The 21,811-nt window shown below is 42.8% G+C and overlaps 1 protein-coding gene across 3 annotated transcripts in view; it reads left to right on the top strand.

Moving 5' to 3' along the window:
* The window catches only part of Cdc14a (cell division cycle 14A), a 149,879-nt gene that overhangs the window by 44,768 nt on the left and 83,300 nt on the right, over positions 1 to 21,811 (top strand). For all 3 annotated transcript variants that reach the window (XM_057793841.1, XM_057793840.1, XM_057793839.1), the window contains exon 5: positions 17,088 to 17,167. In XM_057793841.1, the coding sequence (XP_057649824.1) occupies positions 17,088 to 17,167 (80 nt within the window). The remainder of the gene's footprint in view (positions 1 to 17,087; positions 17,168 to 21,811) is intronic.

The raw sequence follows: 21,811 nt of genomic DNA, 5'->3' as shown, positions 1-21,811 counted from the left end.
ACTAGAAACTTACCCTTATCACGTTATCATTTGAATCACTAGTTACCTTCAAACTTTTCCCAAGGCTTTTCCTTCCTTTTTCCTGGCAGCCAAACAAGGCCTGTTGGGAGTAACTTTGAATAAGAAAAGCCCATACTTGGGTGTCAATTTGGGGCCCCAATCGGCAGTCTGAGCCTGCTAAGTCGGTATTAAGAGAGTCTGAACGTTCTCAAACCTTATAAATTTATAATGGATTTTGGATTGCCTAATTTTAATGTGTGAATTTCAAGACTCCTTCTCTTCCCTCAACTGAATGTATTGGCACACACATGTAATTCCAGCATTTGGAGGCCGAGGCTGGATGACTGTGAGTGCCAGGCTAGCCTGGTCTACGAAGTGACACCCTGTCTCAAACAAAAGAACAAACTCCTCCAAAACTCTCAATCCAAACCAACCAACCAATCAAACAACTCAAAAAGAGTGAAGTTCTATTTGCTATAAGGCATTCAATTTATATTTACATAATTTATATATTACATATTAAATGATATTCTTTTTCCTTTGTGCAAAGTGTACTAATGCACTAAAAATGCTCCCCGTTTGCAGCTTCCTGAAGTTTTAGAGGGGGAACCAGCTGCTGCTCCTGTTCAGTTTGCTGCATAGACATCTCTAAGATACTTAGTATCTCTAAGATACTTGAGATGGTTGCTACATTAGTAAACACAGACGGTTCCCATGTGAGCCCCTGGGACAGGGCCCATGTGAGCCACTTGGTCCCCAGGTTACTGCTTGATCTTCTTTTCTCCTTTCACTTCCCACTTCCTCTTCCCCAGTTTTGCTTTCTTTCCCCTTCTCCTTCACTGGGCCTCCCCAGCCCCTTGCTCTGTAGCCCTGGGTAGCCTCAGTCTCTACTGATCCTCCAGCCTCTGCCTCCTTGCCTTGTATCTTTATTAGCTTTTCTTACTCCCCTGCCTCAACCTTGCTGGCCCCTGTCCCTGCCTTTCTAAGTCTTCCACGGCAAAGGCTTTTGACTTTTCATTGTGTAGATCCAGGTTATTATTATTATTTATTAATAGTGTAACCTAAAGCTAATGATTTAGTTTGGCTGCAAGTAGCTTTGCTGGATTTTTCCTTCACCTTTGCCTGCAGGAAACACTTTAGTGGGGTTTCACATTTATGGTTTATGCCTTCAGATTAATGAGCAGAGAGACCAGCCTTCCTGTGGGACTGTACATGTGCAGGCTGGGTCACACCTAAGGTTCTGTTCAGGAGTAGGTGTGAGTTATTCAGTGGGCTCATTTGGAGGAACTTCTTATTTAACCAAAATAATACAAAAGTTTTTTTTAGATAGTCTTCTTCCTGGTGTTTCTCCTCCATGATCCGTCTGCCCCCCTCCGCCCTCCTTTCCCTGTTGTCTACAGCGTCATTTCTTACCATCTCACTCAGAACAAAGCTGGAGTATGGCTTTTCTCCCATTGCCCCTAGTGAGCTATGACGAGCTTCCCAGAGTCGCTTCTCTGTAGTCTCCCCTCAGCTAGAGCGAGTTTCTGGAGGATGATGATGTTCATCCATGTCCCCTGTGCCCAACTTAGTATCCGTCTCTGTGGTTTCAGTGAGTAAGGGAATGAATGAGCTAGGAAACCTCTCTGCAGGGATTCCGAGTCCCAGACCTGGGTGATCACGTGGTGAGCATGTAAAAATGGTGCAGATGAAATTCCAGCTCAGTTTCTCCATCATTATAATATCCCATGTGATAGCCGATGCTCCCTTATCCCTGACGCCACTTTTTTAGATTTCAGTCAGTTGTGGCCCTAACATATTTAATGGAAAATTCCAAAAATAATTCATAAGTTCTAAGTTGTGCACCATTTCAAGTAGTATTATGAAGTTTCTTACTTCCTGGTTCTATCTCATGGAAGCTATGACTCATTCCTGTGTCCAGCATATCCATACTGTATGTTCTACATGCGTGATAATTACCCACGGTCTTATTTTTGGTTTCTGTTGCTATGAAGAAACACCAGGACCACAGCAACTCTTCTAAAGAAAACATTTAGTTAGGATGGCTTATGGTTTCAGAGGTTCAGTCCATTATCATCATGGCAGGGAACATTGTGATGTGCAGGCAGGCACGGTCCTGGAGAAGTAGCTGAGAGTCCTACATCTTGCAGGCAAGAGGATGTCAACTGAGACACTAGGCAGTATCCTGAACATAGGAACCCTCAAAGCCCACCCCCACAGTGACACACTTTTAACAAAGTCACACCCCCTCATAGCGCCACTTCTTATGAGATTATGGGGGCTAATTACATTCCACCCTATGGCCCCCATAAACTTGTAACAGTATCACAATGCAAAATGCATTTAGTCCAGCTTCAAAACTTCATAGTCTTCACAGTCTCAACAATGTTTTAAATTCTAAAGTTCAAAGTCTCTTCTGAGATTCAGGCACTCTCTTAACTGTAATCCCCTATAAAATCAAAATAAAAAAAAACAGATCACATACTTCCAACATATAATAGCACAGAATATATATTACCATTCCAAAACATAGGGAAGGGAGCATAGTAGGAAATACTGGACCAAAGACTGACCGAAAACCAGCTGGACAAACTCCAAACTCTTCATCTCCATGTCTGATGTCGAAACTCTTTAGATCTTCAACTCCGTTCAGCTTTATTGTCTGCAACACACTTCTCTCTCTTGGGCTGGTTCCACTCCCTTTTATGAGTTTTCCTCAGCAGGTATTCCACGACTCTAACATCTTGGGTTCTCCAAGACAATCTAGGCTTCGACTTCACAGGGACACCCCTGACACGTGCCTGCCTCGGTGGAATTTGTGGGAGGAGATTTCACAACGCGTCTCTGTCCTTAACTCTAAAGCCAGAATCACGCGGCTGAAGCTGCCAAGGTCTGCTGCTTGCTGGGACTGGAACATGACCCCCTTATTTACTCCGTTACATCTGTACCATCTTTCTGTCCTTCGCTGCCTAAGTTAGACTGTCCTAGACCAGGCTGGCCTCAGACTCAGAGAGATCCACCTACCTCTGCTCCCAAATGCTGAGATTAAAGGCGTGCGCCACCACCACCCAGCCTGAGTTCCTTTTCACAGGTTAGAAATGTAGCTGGGTGGGATTTTGCCCTGAGGTTACCATTCCCTTCATTTCATTTCTTAATCTGTTTATCTCCTTGAACACAGGATTATCTTTATTCCACATCCTGCTGCTCCCTTGCTCAATCTGTACTTTTTCTATTTTTGTGTGCTCAACTTGCTTCTTTGTATTATAATTTTCCATGAGAATTGCCACTAATAACCATACAACAGAGTTTCTTCTGGGTTGTTTTGAGATTTCTTCTGCCAAAGGAATTAATCCAAAAACTCTTCACTTTAGTCTCTAAGGGCAAAAAGCAGCCACATTCTTCACGAGACTTTCACAAGAAGGATCTCTAGGCGTCGTACTAAAATTCTCCTCTGAAGCCTCTTGAGCCAGCCCCTGGCAGTTCAAATAACTCTGAGCACCAGTGTCTTCCATACTTCAACTAGCATGGCCCTTTAAGCAGGGCTTAAAGCATTCCACTGCTTTCCTAACCCAACATACCAAAGTCCAAATTCCTACGAACAAAAACATATCACTCCTGGTACCAACTTCGGTCTTAGTTAGGGTTTCTGTTGTTGTGTAGAGACACCATGGCCACAGCAACTCTTAGAAGGAACACATTTAATTAGGGTGGCTCACTTAGAGCTTCAGAGGTTCAGTCCATTATCGTATGGTGGGGAGCGTGGGGGAGTGCACAGAGACAATAGTTTAGAGTCCTGTATCTTGCAGGCAACGGGAAATTGAGTGAGCTGCTGGGCAGTATCCTGAGCATAGGAAACCTCAAAGCCTGCCCCACAGTGACATATTTCCTCCAGCAAGGCTGTACAACTTCCTAATAGTGCCACTCCTTATGAGTTTGTGGGGGCCAATTACATTCTAACTACCATATCGACTATGTCTGATATCTAATCTACGGTCTTCCTATGTCATTGTTTATACTGCAGTGACCCTTACCATGTTACTACACCTGCATCATCCACCTCTCCTCATCTGGTCCCATAGGCCCTGCATCTTACGGGGTGAAGATGGTATAAGAAGATATTGAGAGAATGCATTCACATTGCTTCTATTAGAGAAGGCAGTTACAATTTTTTTCTGTTATTAGTTTTTGTTGTTCATCTTCTATTTGGCCTAATTCATAAGTTAAACATTATCACATATATATATGTGGATACATACACATACATATATGCAACAAGCATACATACATAATTATATGTATACACACATCTGTGTTTATATATATGTATATGAAAAAACACAACATGAAGTCAGTGGGATGGCTCAGCAGGTAAAGTGCTTCCCGTCTAAGAATGATCCCCAGAACCCACATAAATACAGAAAGAGAGACCTGACTCCACATGTGTACCCACATACATTATACACAAATGCCATAACCATGACCTGACTCCACATGTGTACCCACATACATTATACACAAATGCCATAACCATGACCTGACTCCACATGTGTACCCACATACATTATACACAAATGCCATAACAATGACCTGACTACACATGTGTACCGACATACATCATACACAAATGCCATAATAATAAACAAGAAGCAGTGAAAAAAAAAGCCAGTACAAACCTCCAAAATGCATGTAGCATTCAGGCTGCATGGTTCCAAGTTTCCCTTCTGGGTTGACCAACGTGTCCCCTGTGGGTAAGTGGAGGCCTCTCTGCTCTAATCCCAAGTCCTGGTCCTTGACTCCTCTCTCTAGTACCGCACTTCAGGGCTTTCAGTTTTAGTCAACTGCTTTGTTAGACTGTGGCGGTGATGGATCTGCGAGGTACATAGCATTGGAGGATACGTTAACATTATGGACCGTCGTCCGCATTAGACTGAGGGAACCCCCTTAGCTTGGATGTGGTGAAGGATTAATATTTTCTCTTTCGGGGATGTCTGAGACTTTGAGAAAATTCTCAGGGCTTGCAAGTGAGTTGTAATTTTGGCAGTAAATTATGTAATTTTTTTTTAGAACTAGTCTTTAAATTTAGTTTTTTTCTTAGAGATATTTCAGTTTTTTCTTAGAGATACTTACTTTTAGTAAGGGAAATTATGACAAAAATGTAGTTCGCATTTTACAAAGTTCTAAAATAGTTTGGTTTTCCTACCTCCAAATAAGTGTATGTATTTGGAAAAATTAATTTTTTTTTCAAAGGATATCCTGGCTTTGGCCTGCTGCTATGATTAGCACAGAGATTAACACATGTATTAGATACTAGATTTTGTGTCTGACATATTGTACTTCTGAATTCAGGGAAGAGGAAGTTGTTGATTAAGATCTTCTATTACGTTGTTGGGTGGTGGCTCACAAATCCCAGTACTTAGGCAGAGACAGACAGATCACTGTGGGTTCGAGACCTGCCTGATCTACATATTGAGTTCTAGGCCAGCCAGGGCTGCATAATGGTACCCTATCTCAAAACAAAACAAAGCCCCCCAAATGTGGTACAATTAACTTTTGAGATTTAAGGAACGTTTGTCCCAGAACTCCTAAATTCATATGCTTTAGGTTGGCCTCTGGCTTTTTTCTTGTCCCCTCCACCAGCCTGGAGAATCATTTCCTCTGCAGAGTTGCTCCGGTGGCCCTGGACATAGTCACAGCGTAGAGAGGCTTTCTCCATACCCCAGCCTCCAGCCTTCCCAGGTTCCATCCTCACTGCGCCAGGCTCAGAACTTTTCAGAGGAGGCAGAACCAGGAGGGATGGGATGGCGTGCTAAAGCTGGCGTTCCGGTATCCCGTGCCCTTGCCTTAGCAACCTGGCTTATTTGGACAGTCAAAGTCCAATTGCGTACTCTGGCATGAAATAGCCAGCTCCATCTTCCTCGCCATTTCAGTAGACCCCCCTCTCCGGCTGTGTTCTTTCTCCTCTATTTCCAGCTCTTTCTTCTTCCTCTCTGGCTGCTTCGCTCCTGTTGCTTTTCCTTTCTCATTCTCTTCCTTTTCTTAATTGGCTAATGCATAGAATAGCAATGTTGTGATAACTGGAACTTTTTCCTTGCTTGGTACAGAATCTTAGACTATTTGAGCTTAAACTTAATAAATAAGGCTGTGGTGGTGCACACCTTTAATCAGGAGGCAGAGGCAGGCGGATCTTTGTGAGTTCCAAGCTAGCCTTTTGTACATAGTAGGTTCCAGGCAAGCCAGGGCTACATGGTAAGACCCTGTCTCAAACAAACGCAAAACATCCCCCCCCCCCAAAAAAAAAAACTAATAATAAATTTCCAGGTAGCTTAAGCGGGAGTATGTCATTTATTTATTTCAGTGGGAAATCTTTGATCTCCCTCCAGTCTGGTCCATTTGTTCATTCTTTCATTGAACAAGTAAGGATGAGTCTGCATTTCTTTCTCTGTGACACCAGATGCTGTTAGGGAGTTAGCACGGCCTAACAGCCTGTTAAATTCACCTGCTCCTTGATGACTTGCCTTCATGACTAAAATTTATAGTCTTCCAGCAGGACAATGTAATTGTTTACATGCTTGCCTTTCCTGGTCTTAACATTACGTTCTGAACATACAACTCCATGTCTACAGATCGCCACACGAGCAAAGAGGTGGATGTAGGCCTTGAGCTGTAAAAGACCTTAGCACAGCCTGTTGGGACTCTCTTGAAATTTCATTGGCTTTCTATTGTTGACACTGTCTTGAAATTTCATTGGCTTTCTATTGTTGATACTGTCTTGAGATATCATTGATTTTCTGTTCCATTAGGGCTGATAGATGCATGCTGATTTGCAGGCCTGTGGCATAGCCAAAGTGTTTAATGTTAGGACGATTATGACAGGGGTCCTCAGACATAGCTGTATGTCAGAAGTACCCATAAATAATCTTAGTCAGACCTCATATTTAGTGAGTTTGAATCTCAAGCCGATAGGTCCAGATGGCTAGATCCTGAAGTAGCTTCAAGGTTTTTGTTGTCGTTTGTTAGTGTACTGAAAGCTGGGAGCTCTTGCTGGGTTGGAAGATCAGAAATATATATGCACGGGATGGTCTGTGTGGTCAGAAGCCTTGATTTTGGCCTTGTCTGTGATTCCTATGTCAAAGCAACTCTTTGTTGAACCAAGCTATGAATTGTCGGTGTTGGAATTATGGAGAATTCTCTACCTCACCCCTTTTCCTGTCTCTGTCCCTTCCTCATTTCCCTTTCATTGGTAAACCTGAACTGCAAGTCTTGCTGCTGACACGAGAGAGAAACAGCTGGCCTGGGGTATGTGTTTGTGTGTGTGTGTGCGCACGTGTGTGTGTGTAGGTGAACATGTGTGCTGTTTTCTTGAAGAAGTGAGGTTCACCCACTGAACTGAGCCAGAATGGGGTTAGGGGTGGGGCAGGGTGTGTGGGAATGGGGATGGGAATTCCCAGTTGCTATGGGGAGGGAAGATGGACTTTGTATACAAAGTCAGTGTGGGGTGGGTCTGTGGTTGCCTTTACTTGTCTCTGCTCTGTTGTGGAAATCAGTAAGCTATGCTGTGTAGGAACTTGCTTACTTAAAATCTTTGCGTGCTTAAGAGGGATCAATTCTTTTATTTTCTTGGAGGACAATGCTGTCATGTGGCCTGTGTTTGCGAAGTTTAGGCTAATGCATGGACTAATGACCACGGGATCTGGTCTGCAAACTCCCGTCTAGTGGGCCAAGCTCTCATTTCTCCTGCGTTCTCTAAGCAACAACCCTTTTGTACATACTGGAAGAGAACAACCAGTTCCTTGTTTGTGCTCATTGTTAGTTTTTCTATTCCTGAGCAGGTTCAAAGAACAGGAGGAGCTTACAAGTCACTAGGAGACTGGAGACCTGAGGTTTAGTTTGCACACAGCGTGGCTCTGCTCCACCTCCCCTGCAAACTACTTAAAACTCAGAGAAGAACACGATAAATACATTTGAAATTTCCCTACAATTATTTCTTATCTTTTTTTGAAGGAAAGGTCTTGTGATGTCACCTAGGTTGGCTTCAAACTCGTGGTCCCTCGTCCTCAGCCTCTGAGTGCTGGGATCACAGACATACCCCACTACATTTAGCTAAAATTTTAATTTAAAGAACTATATTGTTGTTTAAAGTTCCTCAGACACATGGTCTGGTTAAAGATGGACATTGAACAGCCTGATCTGTTTGCCTTCTTGCCTGCTGGGAGATCAGGCCACTGTTTGGTGGGAAACAATCAACCTTACCTGGGTTCTGTCTCTACTTAGCAGTCTTCCTCCTGTGTGTGTTTAGGAAGTGCTTTCTGTCTAATATTTCTTATCAGTTATTGCAAAAATATCTCTTGTCTTTGTCCTGCCTCTCGTTGTCCCAAGCTTTAAATCGGTCTAATGAGAATATCAAATGCCAAGGAGTATGCACTTGGAAGTAAAATTGATATAAATATAATAAAGTAGTTTTAAAGTATTTGAAGTGATTTGGGTTTTAATTCGGACTCACTGAAAATGTATTCATTGATTTTCTTATTTTTAGAACTTTCCTTTTCTCTATTGTTGCTGTGTGTATGAGCGTCTGTTCACGTGTGGGTGCAGGTGCACATGTGCTCTGGTGAACACGGGAGTCGGAGGACAACTTTGGGGCTGTCCTTTCATTTTTCATGGCTTCTGGGGATGGAACTCAGGTTGTCAGGCTTGCAGCCGTCGCTGGCTCCAATTTTGAATTTTGATCGTGGGAAAATATTTCCAGAAATCGAGATATTTGCCTTTATAAGTAAACTCTGAAGTTTACTAGTTCATTTGTAAATGAAAGAATTTTCACGCCACATGACTGATGTTTGGGAAATTTAAATGTTAAATCATGGCCTGTGTCTGTTACCAGCATCTTGTTTCTAAACATGCTCTGATTCCGTGCTTTTGGGGTCCGCTTTTGGGTTTTGCCCAGAGGTTGCCTCCTGAAGTGGATGATAGGTCATACATAGGCTTATGTTTACCTGTGTGTTGTAACATGTGACCTGTGGTTGCTCGTGTAACATGAGAAACTGAGGTGTTCTTAGGGGTCACACGTTTTCTCGCTCCCTTCTCTGTCGGGTTCTTTTAACTATCTGGTGTGAGACCCCTGGTGTGATTTTCTTTGGTTTGCTTGGCAGAGGCTTGTCTGTGTCCTTATGATTCGACTCAGCAGTGTCTGTGCTGTCTCCGTGGTGGCTTGCCCCAGGCACGAGAAGGCCACAATGTCATTGAAACAGCACTAGCAAGAGAAGTGCAACGGTCCCAGCTGTATAATCAGTTCTGGAAAGACATCTATTCTGGCTGATTATGAAAATTTTGCTTTCCATCAAATTAAATAGGGAGACACATGTGGCTAATGTCTGCGATTCTCCCAAATTGCCCTCGGAGAGCTCCCACTGGCTCCACTCTGATTGTGCCCACGAGAGGGGTGGAAGGAGCGTTCCTCATCCAAATGAATTCTGAAATCCAGACAATCATGTCTGCTGCTTGTCAGCTGTCTGCTACTCCAAACCCCAAAAGAAAATGTAGAGATGCCATATGAGGGCATTTCAGAGCCAACACAACCTCAAACAAACACACACATGACAGTCACTTCTAGATCTTGTTCTCCAGAAGGTGCCAGATGGAGTCTTTTGAGGGTAGACGTAAGTGATGGGTGGGAGTGCGATGCCCACTTCTTCCTGTCTCCTCCAGTGCACCTTGCCTCTTTGTCTGGCAGAAGTATTGTGTTCTCCATTGCTGACCTCACAGTCTGTGAGTTCTGTGGGACTGGAAGGGCAGGAAAAATATCTTGTTTTCTTTTGTACCAGGGTTCAGCCAGAGTGTTCAGGAGACATGATAGTCTTATTTTCCTGTTTAAATTAGAAGACCGAACATAGTAGATTTAGGGCAGAACCAAAATCCAGGCTGTTGCGAACATAGTCGCATTCCTGCTTTGAAACAGCAGGCTTGCCTATTTAATGACAGCGATTGTCCTACGCTGAGTAATTTCCATTGCTGTAAGTTAGAACAAAAGTGGGATTGTTTGTGCATCTCAGAAATGTGTGCCTTTTCCCTATTTTTTTAAATTACCAAGTTGAATGCAGATATTGTTTTATTTTTCTAGTACTGAATAGAATGGGAGGATAGGAATAAGAATAAAATGTTGCAAAACATAAAATTTTAAACGTTTTTCTTTATGACAATCAAAGTTTAACTAAGTCTTCAGAAAAAAGTAGTTTACAAATTAAGCATCTTGACATTCAAGAAGTCTGAGAACTAAGTCTTAGATATCAAGGACAGTGCATTAAAAGTTTCATGATGGCAGCTCTTTACAGAGTTTCTTGGTGGATACTGTCTTTCATAGACATGCTTCCTGTGGATACCTGTGGCTCGTTCTTTGCAGGTAACTGGAACTGCTTTCCCCTCTAGTCTCTGTCACCTCTTTTTTTTTTTGTTCACAAAAGTGCAAATACAAAAAAAAAAAAAAACATGAATAGTAACAGCAACTGTCTCTCCTTTGCATGCACTTGGTTGGAGAGAACCATGGGCCACCTCAGAGATCCTGTGATGTTTTGAGAGTGGATTTCATATCAGGGGTTAGTGCCATTTATTTTAAGGTTGTTCATGCTGTGAGACTTGGAGACAAAAGAGGCAGGATGGGGAGAGGGACCAATGTCTGCACTTTAAAACAAGAAGGTTTCACTGGATGGCGGTCTCATTGCCATGATCTTAGCACTCACAAGGGGCATTTGCTACTGCATGTCTTTGATGTTCATATGCCCGGATAGCCTTTTGGGCAACGTCCAGATCTGGAGTCACAGAGAAACAGATTGTTGTACCAGTTTTCTTGTCACTGTGGCAAAATAATTGACAGAGCTGCCTAAGGCGGGCTTTATTCTGTAGCATGTTTTTGGCCCTTTTAACGCATCCATACAGATCCTGTTGATTCAAGGGGAGGCAGAGAATCACAGTGGTGGGAAGGTGGAGGAGGATGTTGATCATACCATGGTGGACCAGGAGCAGAGAATGAAGGAGGGATTGGGGAACAGGTATAACATGAGCAGAATACCCCTTCATGACATAGTTACTCCAAGGAGGCCCCACCTTCTAGAGTTCTTAGCATCTGTCGACATAGCACTGGTACCTGGGGATACAATCATGTGAGTCTATGACGGACATTTTGTATTCAAACTGTAAGAGTGGTGAACAGAAGAAATTGTGGGACTAAGTTTATCTCTCTCTCTCTTTTTTTTTTAATCATAAACTGATTGGCCCATTAGCTCAGGCTTCTTATTATCTCTTATAACTTACATTAGCCCATTATTCTTATCTGTGTTAGCAGCCACATGGTTCAGTACCCTTTTCAGCGGCTTAGTCCCATCTTGCTTCTTCTGTGTCTGGATAGGACTGCAGAGGGAGCTTCCCTCTTCCCAGAAATCTCCTGTTCTCATTGACCCGCCTCTACTTCCTGTCTGGTTGTCCCACCTATACTTCCTGCCTGGCTACTGGCCAATCAGCATTTATTTAAAACATAATTGAAAGAATATAGACAATTGTCTCACACCACTTACACCCCCCCTCTCTTTTTTTTTTTTTTTAAAAAAAAAACAAGACCATTCATAGTCCATTTTTTGGGGAATGTGGGCATAGCTTTTCAGGCTACTTCCTGCTGGTTGGGGGCACTGATAATCTTATGGGGACCTAAAGAAAATTTAGAATTATGATCAAGTCCTGACTGGAGTATCCTGTGAGTCTTGATCATTTCAGGCAGCAGTCTTAAATCTGTTCTGGATGTAGAACTCAGACATCCGGGCCACCTGGTCCTACCAGAGATTTCTCAGGTGGTCTTCCTTGATCAAACCTGATTTTTCTTAACTCAGAATGAATCCACAGCCTCTTATTTCCTTTTTTAGTGCCGTAGTCACATCTTGCTTCTTCTGTGTCTGGATAAGACTCAAGTTTATCTCTTGCTATGGTAGAGCTATATGTCAAGTGCAGTTAGGAGTAAGCTACATGTATGTTTCACCATCTAATCTCCCAAACAAACAGCATACAAAGGTCGCACTATGACCTTCTGTCAGGGAAGTTCATGGTCCAATAATGTCCCTTCTTCACACCTTCGGAAATGGAAGTATAGAGAATTCATGGGTGCCATTCATAGCCAAAGAGCCTATGACTGAACCCTGGGCAAGTTGGCTCCTAACCTCCTTCCTTTGTTATCATGCTCCCTAGTCTGGTGATCAGGGCCTGTGAATGTTGTGTTTCTGTACACAGAGATCCTTCTTTCTGTTTGTTGTTTGTTCGGGCAGTGACCAACCCTTTTAGAGCACTGGCTATGGGTCTTGTGCTCTATGGAACTGTGAATATCCAAAAGACATGAAAATTACCTTCATTAACATGTGGAGTCTAGCTGGGCCAACAGATGAAATCAGATAACCATAGAAACGAACTAGAGTAGGACTAGAGAGATGGTCCAGCACTTAGTTTGAGGCTAGCCTTGGGCTACATGTGACTCTTTAAAAAAATTAAAATAAAAAATTAAGTCGAGTGACCTGAGATCTCTGGGATCTACGTGGTTAGTCTCTGACCTCCACACGAGCCCTGGTAAGCATGCACGTGTACATGCATACAATTTAATTTTTTAAATAAGTGAAGAAGCCTGTGTTCCTGTTAATCATATTTGTGATTTAGAAGATAAAAATACCCTCGAGGCTTTATCAGTTTTCTCAGAGAGTAAGTACTTTTCAATTTCAGCAATTGATCTTCTGTTATTTTGCTTAATAGTTTATTTGTTCAAAAGATGTCAGCCAAAAGAACAATGGCAATGGGTTTTTGATCCTACTGCACGTACTGGCTTTGTGGGAGCCTAGGCAGTTTGGATGCTCACCTTACTAGACCTGGATGGAGGTGGGTGGTCCTTGGACTTCCCACAGGGCAGGGAACCCGGATTACTCTTAGGGATGATGAGGGAGGGGAACTTGATGGGGGAGGGGGGAGGGAAATGGGAGGTGGTGGCAGGGAGAAGGCAGAAATCTTTAATAAATAAATAAAAAAAATTAAAAAAAGATGTCAGCCAAGCCGGGCGGTGGTGGCACACGCCTTTAATCCCAGCACTTGGGAGGCAGAGGCAGGCAGATCTCTGTGAGTTCGAGACCAGCCTGGTCTACAAGAGCTAGTTCCAGGACAAGCTCCAAAACCACAGAGAAACCCTGTCTCGAAAAACCAAAAAAAAAAAGATGTCAGCCAGAGGTGGGAGTGGTCTTTCCCAGGTAGGTTCTGCCCCTGCACCGTTGCCATGATGTCTTGAAATTGTCATTCTAGCCATTTCTGAGTCAATTAAATTTCTTCCAGAAGAGATCTCCAGGAAATGGATGTACCAGTTGAGAGTTGAGAACTAAGGTCACCTGGAGTATGGTCAACACCCTTTCTCCTAAAAGAGACCTCCTTTAAACTCTCAGGATGGATGGTCAGGCTTAGCATCAGGTGGCTTTACCCACCGAGGCCTAGATTTCTTTTTAAGGTATATGTAGGGTATAAGTAAATATGTTTCTTTCAACAGGAAACTCTTTTTTTCTTATTTAAAAAAATAACCCCCCCCCCAATAAAGCTAGAAACACAGTAAGGCTTGAGGCGGTGTTTCCATGGTCACTACCAAATTTATGGTCTGGTTTAGACTTCTACGTGAAGGCAGTTAACATTGTCTAAGAATCACAGATTATATATTGGGGAGAGTAAATCGTCAGGGCTGCAAGTCCCAAGATGCTTCTGAAAACCATATATATTATCTTTTATAGGCTTTATGAATCCAGTGACATTAGACTCTAGCTTAAAAGATAGTTTAAAAGAATTGCAAGTAAATCTTGAGAACGTTTTAAGTAATGTCTTGTGGTGGTCTGGTGTTCTGGGAAGTTAGGAGAGATTTGTTATTTGACACATCGACGGTGTGTGATATACACACAGATGCTTCAAAGTTTAAGCTGTGTATTATAATATTCAGTTGTGTGCTGATTCCGTGACAGAGTTTCCACGTGTAATTACAAACAGTTTAGATGGCATTGACTTACGGTACCGGAGGCGCTGCATGAAAAGCCTTGGTAGTCTCTTTATATATGATGTATGTGGCAGAAGAGTTAGTCTAGCCATCACTGGCTTGTTGATAAACATTACAGATTATTTTAGTTTTAGTTTTTAGTGCTATAATTTTTTGTATGTTTTTTTTTTCTTTCTTTTTTTTTTTTTTTATGGTTTTTCGAGACAGGGTTTCTCTGTGGTTTTGGAGCCTGTCCTGGAACTAGCTCTTGTAGACCAGGCTGGTCTCGAACTCACAGAGATCCGCCTGCCTCTGCCTCCCGAGTGCTGGGATTAAAGGCGTGCGCCACCACCGCCCGGCTTTTTTGTATGTTTTTAAATAAAACCCCTTTATCTCTTGATAGTATGTATTACGGTTCTGCCTCTCTGAAATCTCATATGTAACAAATGGAAAAATCTTTGGTGCCTGGCATGGAACTTAATTAAATAGAAAAAAAATCACCTTAATTGGCAGACTCGTGTTCAGTTAAAGAGAAGTAACTATATATTATTATTTTTTTTAAATCGAGAAGGTTTGTAGGACTTCCTGGCCTTTATAGAAGTAATGTACGTGCCACTCACTAAATTGGAGTTTAGCAAAACACTGTCTATGCCAATGATTTTGTCAAGTGGTATCAATCAGAATTTGGGAAAATTCTCCTTGTTGGATTATGTATGTTAATAGCTAGTGAGTGGAGTAGAAAATATATACACACACATACACACATATACACACATACACACACACATATACATATACATACACACACATCCTTTTAAAAGCCAAAAAATAAATCAAAATAGTTTGCTTTGAAATTAGTTTCAGAAAACATTTTTAGAAGTGCTAGGCATGTCTAACACAACTTTGGGGCTCTTACTATCAACTATTTTTAGAGAAAAGATATATTAAATATTTCATAACTACTTCCCATTTAAAAAACAAATTTGTTCACACCTGCACAAAAATAATAATAGAATTAAATGATCTCTTTTCTCCAATTCGACATCACCTTGATTCCTCACAAAGCTCTGTTGTTAACAGTTTGAAATCACGTCATTTTAAAAACCGTGAATAGTTTGAAGAACTGGGAAAAAGGAGTCTTTTCCCCCAGGATGTTTGGAGTAGGGGTGTGTTCAAATGCCTATTCCACTACAGAGTGATGGTGGGAATTTGGAACAATCTGTACATTTCTGGGCTTTGGATTCATTGACTACAAGGCTCATAAATATTAGTTTCCTTCCAGGCTTTAATCAGGCCAATCCCTGGCTCTCTCTCTCTGTCTCTGTATCTCTATCTCCCTCTCCCTCCTTGCACCCCCCTTTCATCTAAGAAGATCTAGCATAGGAATACATACAGCATGCATATGTCCTCTTGCAAAAAGATGGGATTTTGTATTTTAATGAGCGACCGTGCGTACATCTTTCAACAATGAACTCTTAGTCTGAGGAGACTATTTTCCCACTCTCCCTAAGCACTTCCCTCCAGACTGTAAAAGGTCAGCCCATAACTGACGCCCCAGGGATCTTCCTGGAATTTAGAAGGACTCTGCTGGGTTTCACTTTGCACCTATTAATAATTTAGCACTGGGATAAAAATAAAAACAAAGGCTCTCATCTTGCAGCGTGAGAACATGGCTCATGTGTGCTAAGTCATGCAGGTGAGATGGGGGGGGAGCCCGGTGGAGCAGGCCTTCTGAAGAGCTTTTTCATGTGGACCCCGGTGACTGCCTCCTGCAGCACTCTTGCCTCGAGATGAAAGGGAATTAGTGTGATTGCGCTTTAGGAGGAGGTGTATTTTTACTTTTCAATAGTGACTGTATAAGCTTTAATTATCTAATCTAAACACGGCAGCTCTCCCTGGTAGCAGCCATAGGCAACTTTCAAACACCCATGGCCTCCTTGAGCTCGAAAAACACTGTTTTATCCCCGGCTCCATTACATAACCCACCCAGCAGGGTACAGTAGTCACATCGTAGGGTTAGTTACTGCAGATAGCACTTGAAGCTGGGATTGGTTTAAATGGACTTTTAAAGTGATTTGAGCTGCAATTAGACTCACTATTCTCAGCCTGCAGCCCCAGTGACTCCTGCCAGCGGCAGCCCTGTGGAAGGCAGTTCATCTTGGGTGGTGTTTGTACTTCCTAATCGATTCCCTTTGGTGGGTGTGCCTCCCCAGACCTTCTCTTCGTGTGTCAGTGAGATATGGGAATTTGCTCTTGAGGTTAGGTGTGCTTGTGTGGGGGACACACACACATGTGCATGTCTCTGTGAGTATGTATAAATGCGTGTGAGGCCAGATGACAGCCTCAGGTATCGTACCTCTGCTGCTGTTCTTCCTGGAGACTGGTGCTGGAAGTTGCTAAGTAAGTAGGTTAAGATAGGCTGGCTGGCTAGTACTGGAATTATAAGCACACAGCAGCACACCCAGCTTGTCTGTCTGTCTGTCTGTCTGTCTGTCTGTCTGTCTGTCTATCTATCTATCTATCTATCTATCTATCTATCTATCTATCTACCTATCTATCTTGGTGGGTTCTGGTGATCGAACTCAGGTCCTCACGCTTGCAAAGTGAGCACTTTAATGATTGAGCCATCTCCCCAGCTACTAGATAAAATTTTTTGTCTATTATTTTCTAATATTTTGTCTAATATTGTACCAGTATTCAATAGAGAACCAGATGTGTATATACCTGTAATCTTAGCAGCAGCAGGCCAGGCATAGAGGTATATACCTGTATATACCCGTAATCTTAGCATTTGGAATGGAGAGCCAGGAGCTCCACCATGAGTTTGAGGTCAGCTTGGTCTGTGTAGTTAGTTCCAGGCCATGGAGCTACAAATTGAAACCCCATTTCAAAACCAAAATAAAACCAGAGAACAGAATAACGAAAATAAAAATCTAAAACACATAAGAGAGCAACGGCTTCCCCATGGCTTGGAACCTCAAGTGGAAGAAACAAATACAAACTTGTGGAGTAGTTAAATTAGTTTTGTATAGTGCTCTAAATTTTACTTATTGTTTGTCTGTCTTAGGTCATCTACTTAAAGAAGACACCAGAAGAAGCCTACAGAGCACTCCTGTCTGGCTCAAACCCACCTTATCTTCCATTCAGGTACAGTTGCTGCTGCCTTGGGCTACACTTGGCATGGCCATTTCTTAGAGTAAGGGCACGGGGTCTTGTAACTGTCTAACCGTTGTGACTATGATGCTGTCTGACCTGAAATGAGTACTTCTTTCCTCCTCTACATTCTGAGGATAGTCATTATTTTTTTAGGCTCCTCCCTCCAACCAGGAAGAAAAACACGTGGATTTTTCTTTTTAGACATCTTCCCCGACCCTTGAAACTTTTTTGTATTTTGACAAAGTGCTTAAAGTGCAGAGGCCCTGATTTATGAGCTAATTAGATTTCAGTAATTACATTGCAGGTTTAACCAGCCAGTCTCTCACTGCACGAGCATTGATGGAACTCTGGCTGCCTGGCAGGGCTACTTATTGACGCTGGATCCACAGCTACATCCAGGGACCTAAGATCCTGTTTATTACACCCATCTTCAGGAAAGTTCCCTGTCATTTCAGCACTGGAGAAGAAGACTGTGTTAGTGTGTGTTGGGAGATGGAAAGTTTCCTCAGTCTGTGTCATGTCTGTGTAACGTACAAGACAGTATCTAACCACCCTCCTACAGTCAGATCTGCAGGTCATTTCCTGTCCTTCCCATTGTGGCTTTTCATTCACATCGTCTCAGGTGTGTTTTAAGAAGCTAAAGCTACTGTAGAGAGTTTTACTGCTCTGTTAGGCATCAGGACAGAAAGGTACTCATTATGAGAAGAGGACTTTTTAGTCAGAGGTCCTGGTTCCTTGGTTAAGGCACTTGTGTCTTATTAGATTGACGTTGACCATAATTCCAAGTCTTTTTTTCCTGATAAAGTTACGTTTGCACTAAACTGTGTCTCTGAACCCAGCCTCTCTGCACACTGTGTGTGTGAGGCGTAGACAGCGCGCCATGTGGTGCCTTTGGAGACAGTGAGGTGTTCAGAGGAGAGGATGCTATTGCTCTTCTGGAGTCGGACAAAAGAAGCCACCTGCCGCCCCCCCTCCCCCATTAAAGGAAGTGAGTCTTTTCTAGTTAGAGACTGCCTGAGGCCATGGAATGTTTTCACAGACCTCTTCACACCTTTCTGGGTACCCACTGTGGCCTTGGCTTCATTACCGTCTAGGTTATGACATTCGCAAGGCTTTTTACCCTTTTTATTTTGTTATACTTTTAATCTTCATTGTCTAGACAGTTTTCAGTTGTTGTTGCTATTATGTAAACTGCTGTTATCATTTATCCACTTAAAGATTTCTTTTTATCGTGTGTCTGTGTGTGGGTCTGTATGTGTATAGTGTGTGTGCGTACTTGATGTGAGCGCTAGTGCCGGCGCCAGTGTTAGTGGAGGCCAAGGGCATCGGATCCCTTGGAGCTGGAGTTACAGATGGTTGTGAACCATTTGATATGGGAGTTGGGATTTGAACTTGGGTTCTCTCAAGAGCACTGTGTGCGGTAGACTGCTGAGCCTTCTCTCCACCCCACCCTAGTTATCCATTAAAATGTAATTTTTTTACTGCTTACATTTTTTTTTTCTAAAACGGACTATTTTGATAGCATGTTGAAGGTGTGGTTGTCATATTTGTCTTTGCTCTTCTCTGAAATGTCTGAGTTCCAATACATATTAGTTATTTTCTACTGCTGTGATAAGACACCGTAAACGTGACTTAGAGAAGGAAGGGCTGGGCCTATTTGACCTTCGGATCCCAGAGGGATAACTTCCTTCATGGCAGAGTGCAGGCAGCGGGCAGTGGGCAGCAGGCAGAGCAGCTAGCAGCAGAGGGCTCACATCTTAAACCTCAAGCCCTAGCAGAGACTGCTGAATGGCTGAGGCAGGTGGCCTTTAAACATAAGAGCCCATCCCCAGTGACATACTTCCTCCAGCTACCCACACCACCTAAAGCTGTCCAAATAGCACCTCCAGCTGGGGCTGAGTATTTCAAATGCCCAAGCCTAGAGAAGATATTTCTCATTCAAACCATCACTACCATTTGAACTGTATATTCTCACTATTCCTAATAAAAGAGTTTTTTGGCTGCTGTGAACTTAAATAAAGCTCTTCTTCAAAATTTGTTCATTTAGCCTACATTTACTTGAGCTGGCAGTTCTATGAAACCCCATTTCCCGCCTAAAACATTGACAGTCCTCTTGCCTGTAATTCTCTAGGCAGGTGGGACCCTTGCCAGCCTAGCCTAATCGGTGAGCCCTCGCCTCAACTAAACAAGATGGCCAGCCCCTGGGAACGGGTTCTGCTTGCACCTTCACGTGTACTCACACACACACAACGTGCAAATGTGTTTGTCTTTCGTGACTGTTGGTCATCCCTGCTGCGCTGTGACCCTTTAGAAGTGACATTGGTTGCTTTACTGTTTGAAGTCATTCTTGGGGTGCTCTCCTGAACGTTAAGGCATTTGTGTTGAAAATTGTTCTTTCTCTTGTACTAAGAACGGCCAGTGTGTTTATCAAGAGCGACTGTAGCCGAAAACTGGAGGGAAGGGATATTTTCTGCCTTTGAGTCCGTCTGTCCTCAGGACTGGCTTGGCAGCTGGCCTTTGTGGGAACAAGGGACTTACAGTTCTGGGGGCAGAGCCAGCAGAGTTTGACTTGGCAAGCCTGGATGAGTTTGGTTGCGGCTTCTCCTTTTCAGCATGCCCCAAGCTAAGTCTATGCCATTTTCCAAGCATTTTATAAAGTCAGATTATTTGCTTCTTGTCTAAAGACCCGCAAGACCCCTGTCCTTAGTGAATTGTTTTTGTGGCTAGCCAGTGTAAGTGGTTGTCAAATCTGTACTTTTAGATACTCATGCAATTGTGAAAGCTTCAGGTTTTACAAAAACATGAAATATTGACTGAATTGCATACTCTTGAGATTTACGCATGCATGTGTGCATATGTGTGCGCATTCGCACGTATGCAGGTACACACCAGTGGAGGTGTGCTCTCTTCAGGTACTCTCTGCCAGTTCTTTGAGTCAGGGTTTCTCACTGGCCTGAAATGTGTCAAACAGGCTAAATGTGCTGGCTTGTGAGCCCCAGGAATCCACCTGTCTCTTTCCCCCCATACTTTGATTACAAGCATATCTGGGAGGGGTTGGGAGAGGAGAAGCCATAATCAGAATATAATGTATGAAAAATTTCCTTTTCAATAACAAAAAAAGATCACAAATAGGAAAAAAAATATCTTTAAAGTCTCACCAAAATCATTCCAAAACACCACCACCAAACCAGCAGCCAAAAACCAAACCAAACCAAACCAAACCCCAAGCATGCGTATAGCATTGCACTATATTTGGATTCTGATGATCAAACTCAGGTCTTCTTGTCTACACAGCAAGCACCTTACCAACTGTGCTGTTTCCTTGGGTCTTTGGAGTTTTTAAATCAGTTTGGTAAGGCTTTTTATTTTTGTTTGTTTGTGATCATTCCTAAATGTGCCAAAGTCAATTTGTGTTCTAGAATAGCCCAGGGCTACACAGAGAAACCTGTCTTGAAAAACCAAACCAAACCAACCAACCAACAACCAACCAACAAACCAACCAACCAACCAACCAACCAACTAACCAACCAACCAACCAACCAAACCAAATCAAGCAAAACTTAACCAAACCAAGCCAAACCAAATTGAACAACAATAAAACAAAAAGAAAGAAAAAGAAAAAAAAAGTTAAGAGGAATAAAGTCACTCAGAAAATAAGACCCAGGGACTTAGTTGTAAAGACTTATTCAGGAAGCATGGTAAGGAAAAGATTGCCAGGTGAAGAGGGAGTCAGATGGCCTCTCTCTAGCTGTCGGTGTGTTGTTTTGTCTTTGAGAGTTCTGGGTAAGTCCAGACATAACATTTGTATGCCGTGCCCCACCCAACTCCCCCTGACCCTAGCGCCCCCACCCCCAAGCTTGCCGAAGAGTCTGGAGTCTCTGGCTGTTAGGTCACTGTTCCCAGAGTCAGGCGTACTCCAACTTGTCAGAGTACTTCAGAAGTTTTATGATGGTATCAACACTCAGGTTCCACTACCGGAAGTTCTGATGCAGCTGACGCCAGCTGAGATCTGGGTATTGGCTTTGGAATGCTTTCTGTATGACCCTAATGTGTGAACTTGTGGCCACTTAGAGAAATGCTCTCAGATGATAGAGGAAATGAAGCCCAAGCGGAATGATCAAAGTTTACAACTTCTCTCTTGGGAATTTGTAAAGCATATTCCTATTTAAAAGAGTTGATTGATGTTGAATAATGAATTCATCTGTTTAACCCGAAAGTTTCCAGTGTACAGATTCCCTCCCGATTAACATGAGGCAGGTTTCCTGATTCACACCTGGGTGGAACAAAATGATCCCTTGGGATCAGAATAATTTGCTATGGTTTTGTAGAATTGTTTTTGTGCCGTTTCCCGAGAGTCTGGGAAATAAAAGTGGCTTTTCAAATAGTGACATTTTTATGCACTGTGAACAGGGCTAGCCAAGCTTTCTCCCAGAACATCCTGAGATCAGTCTTCCTTAGCTAGACTCTAAACCTCCCACTGACAATCCTTTAATGCCACTTACTCTGCACATGGCCTCCTAGTGTTTGTGTTCAGGGAGGTGTTTGTTGTGTTTGCGGATGACCCTTTGTGATGACTTGGTTGCTGAGCTATGAGGCTGAACCTTAATGGGAGATCTCAAAAGCGATTATTGTAGA

This window comes from Chionomys nivalis, chromosome 18, assembly GCF_950005125.1.
Source record: "Chionomys nivalis chromosome 18, mChiNiv1.1, whole genome shotgun sequence".
NCBI classification, from domain to species: Eukaryota; Metazoa; Chordata; class Mammalia; order Rodentia; family Cricetidae; genus Chionomys; species Chionomys nivalis.
The sequence above is the reverse complement of the archived record's forward strand: the minus strand, read 5'-3'. Positions and strand labels throughout refer to the sequence as shown.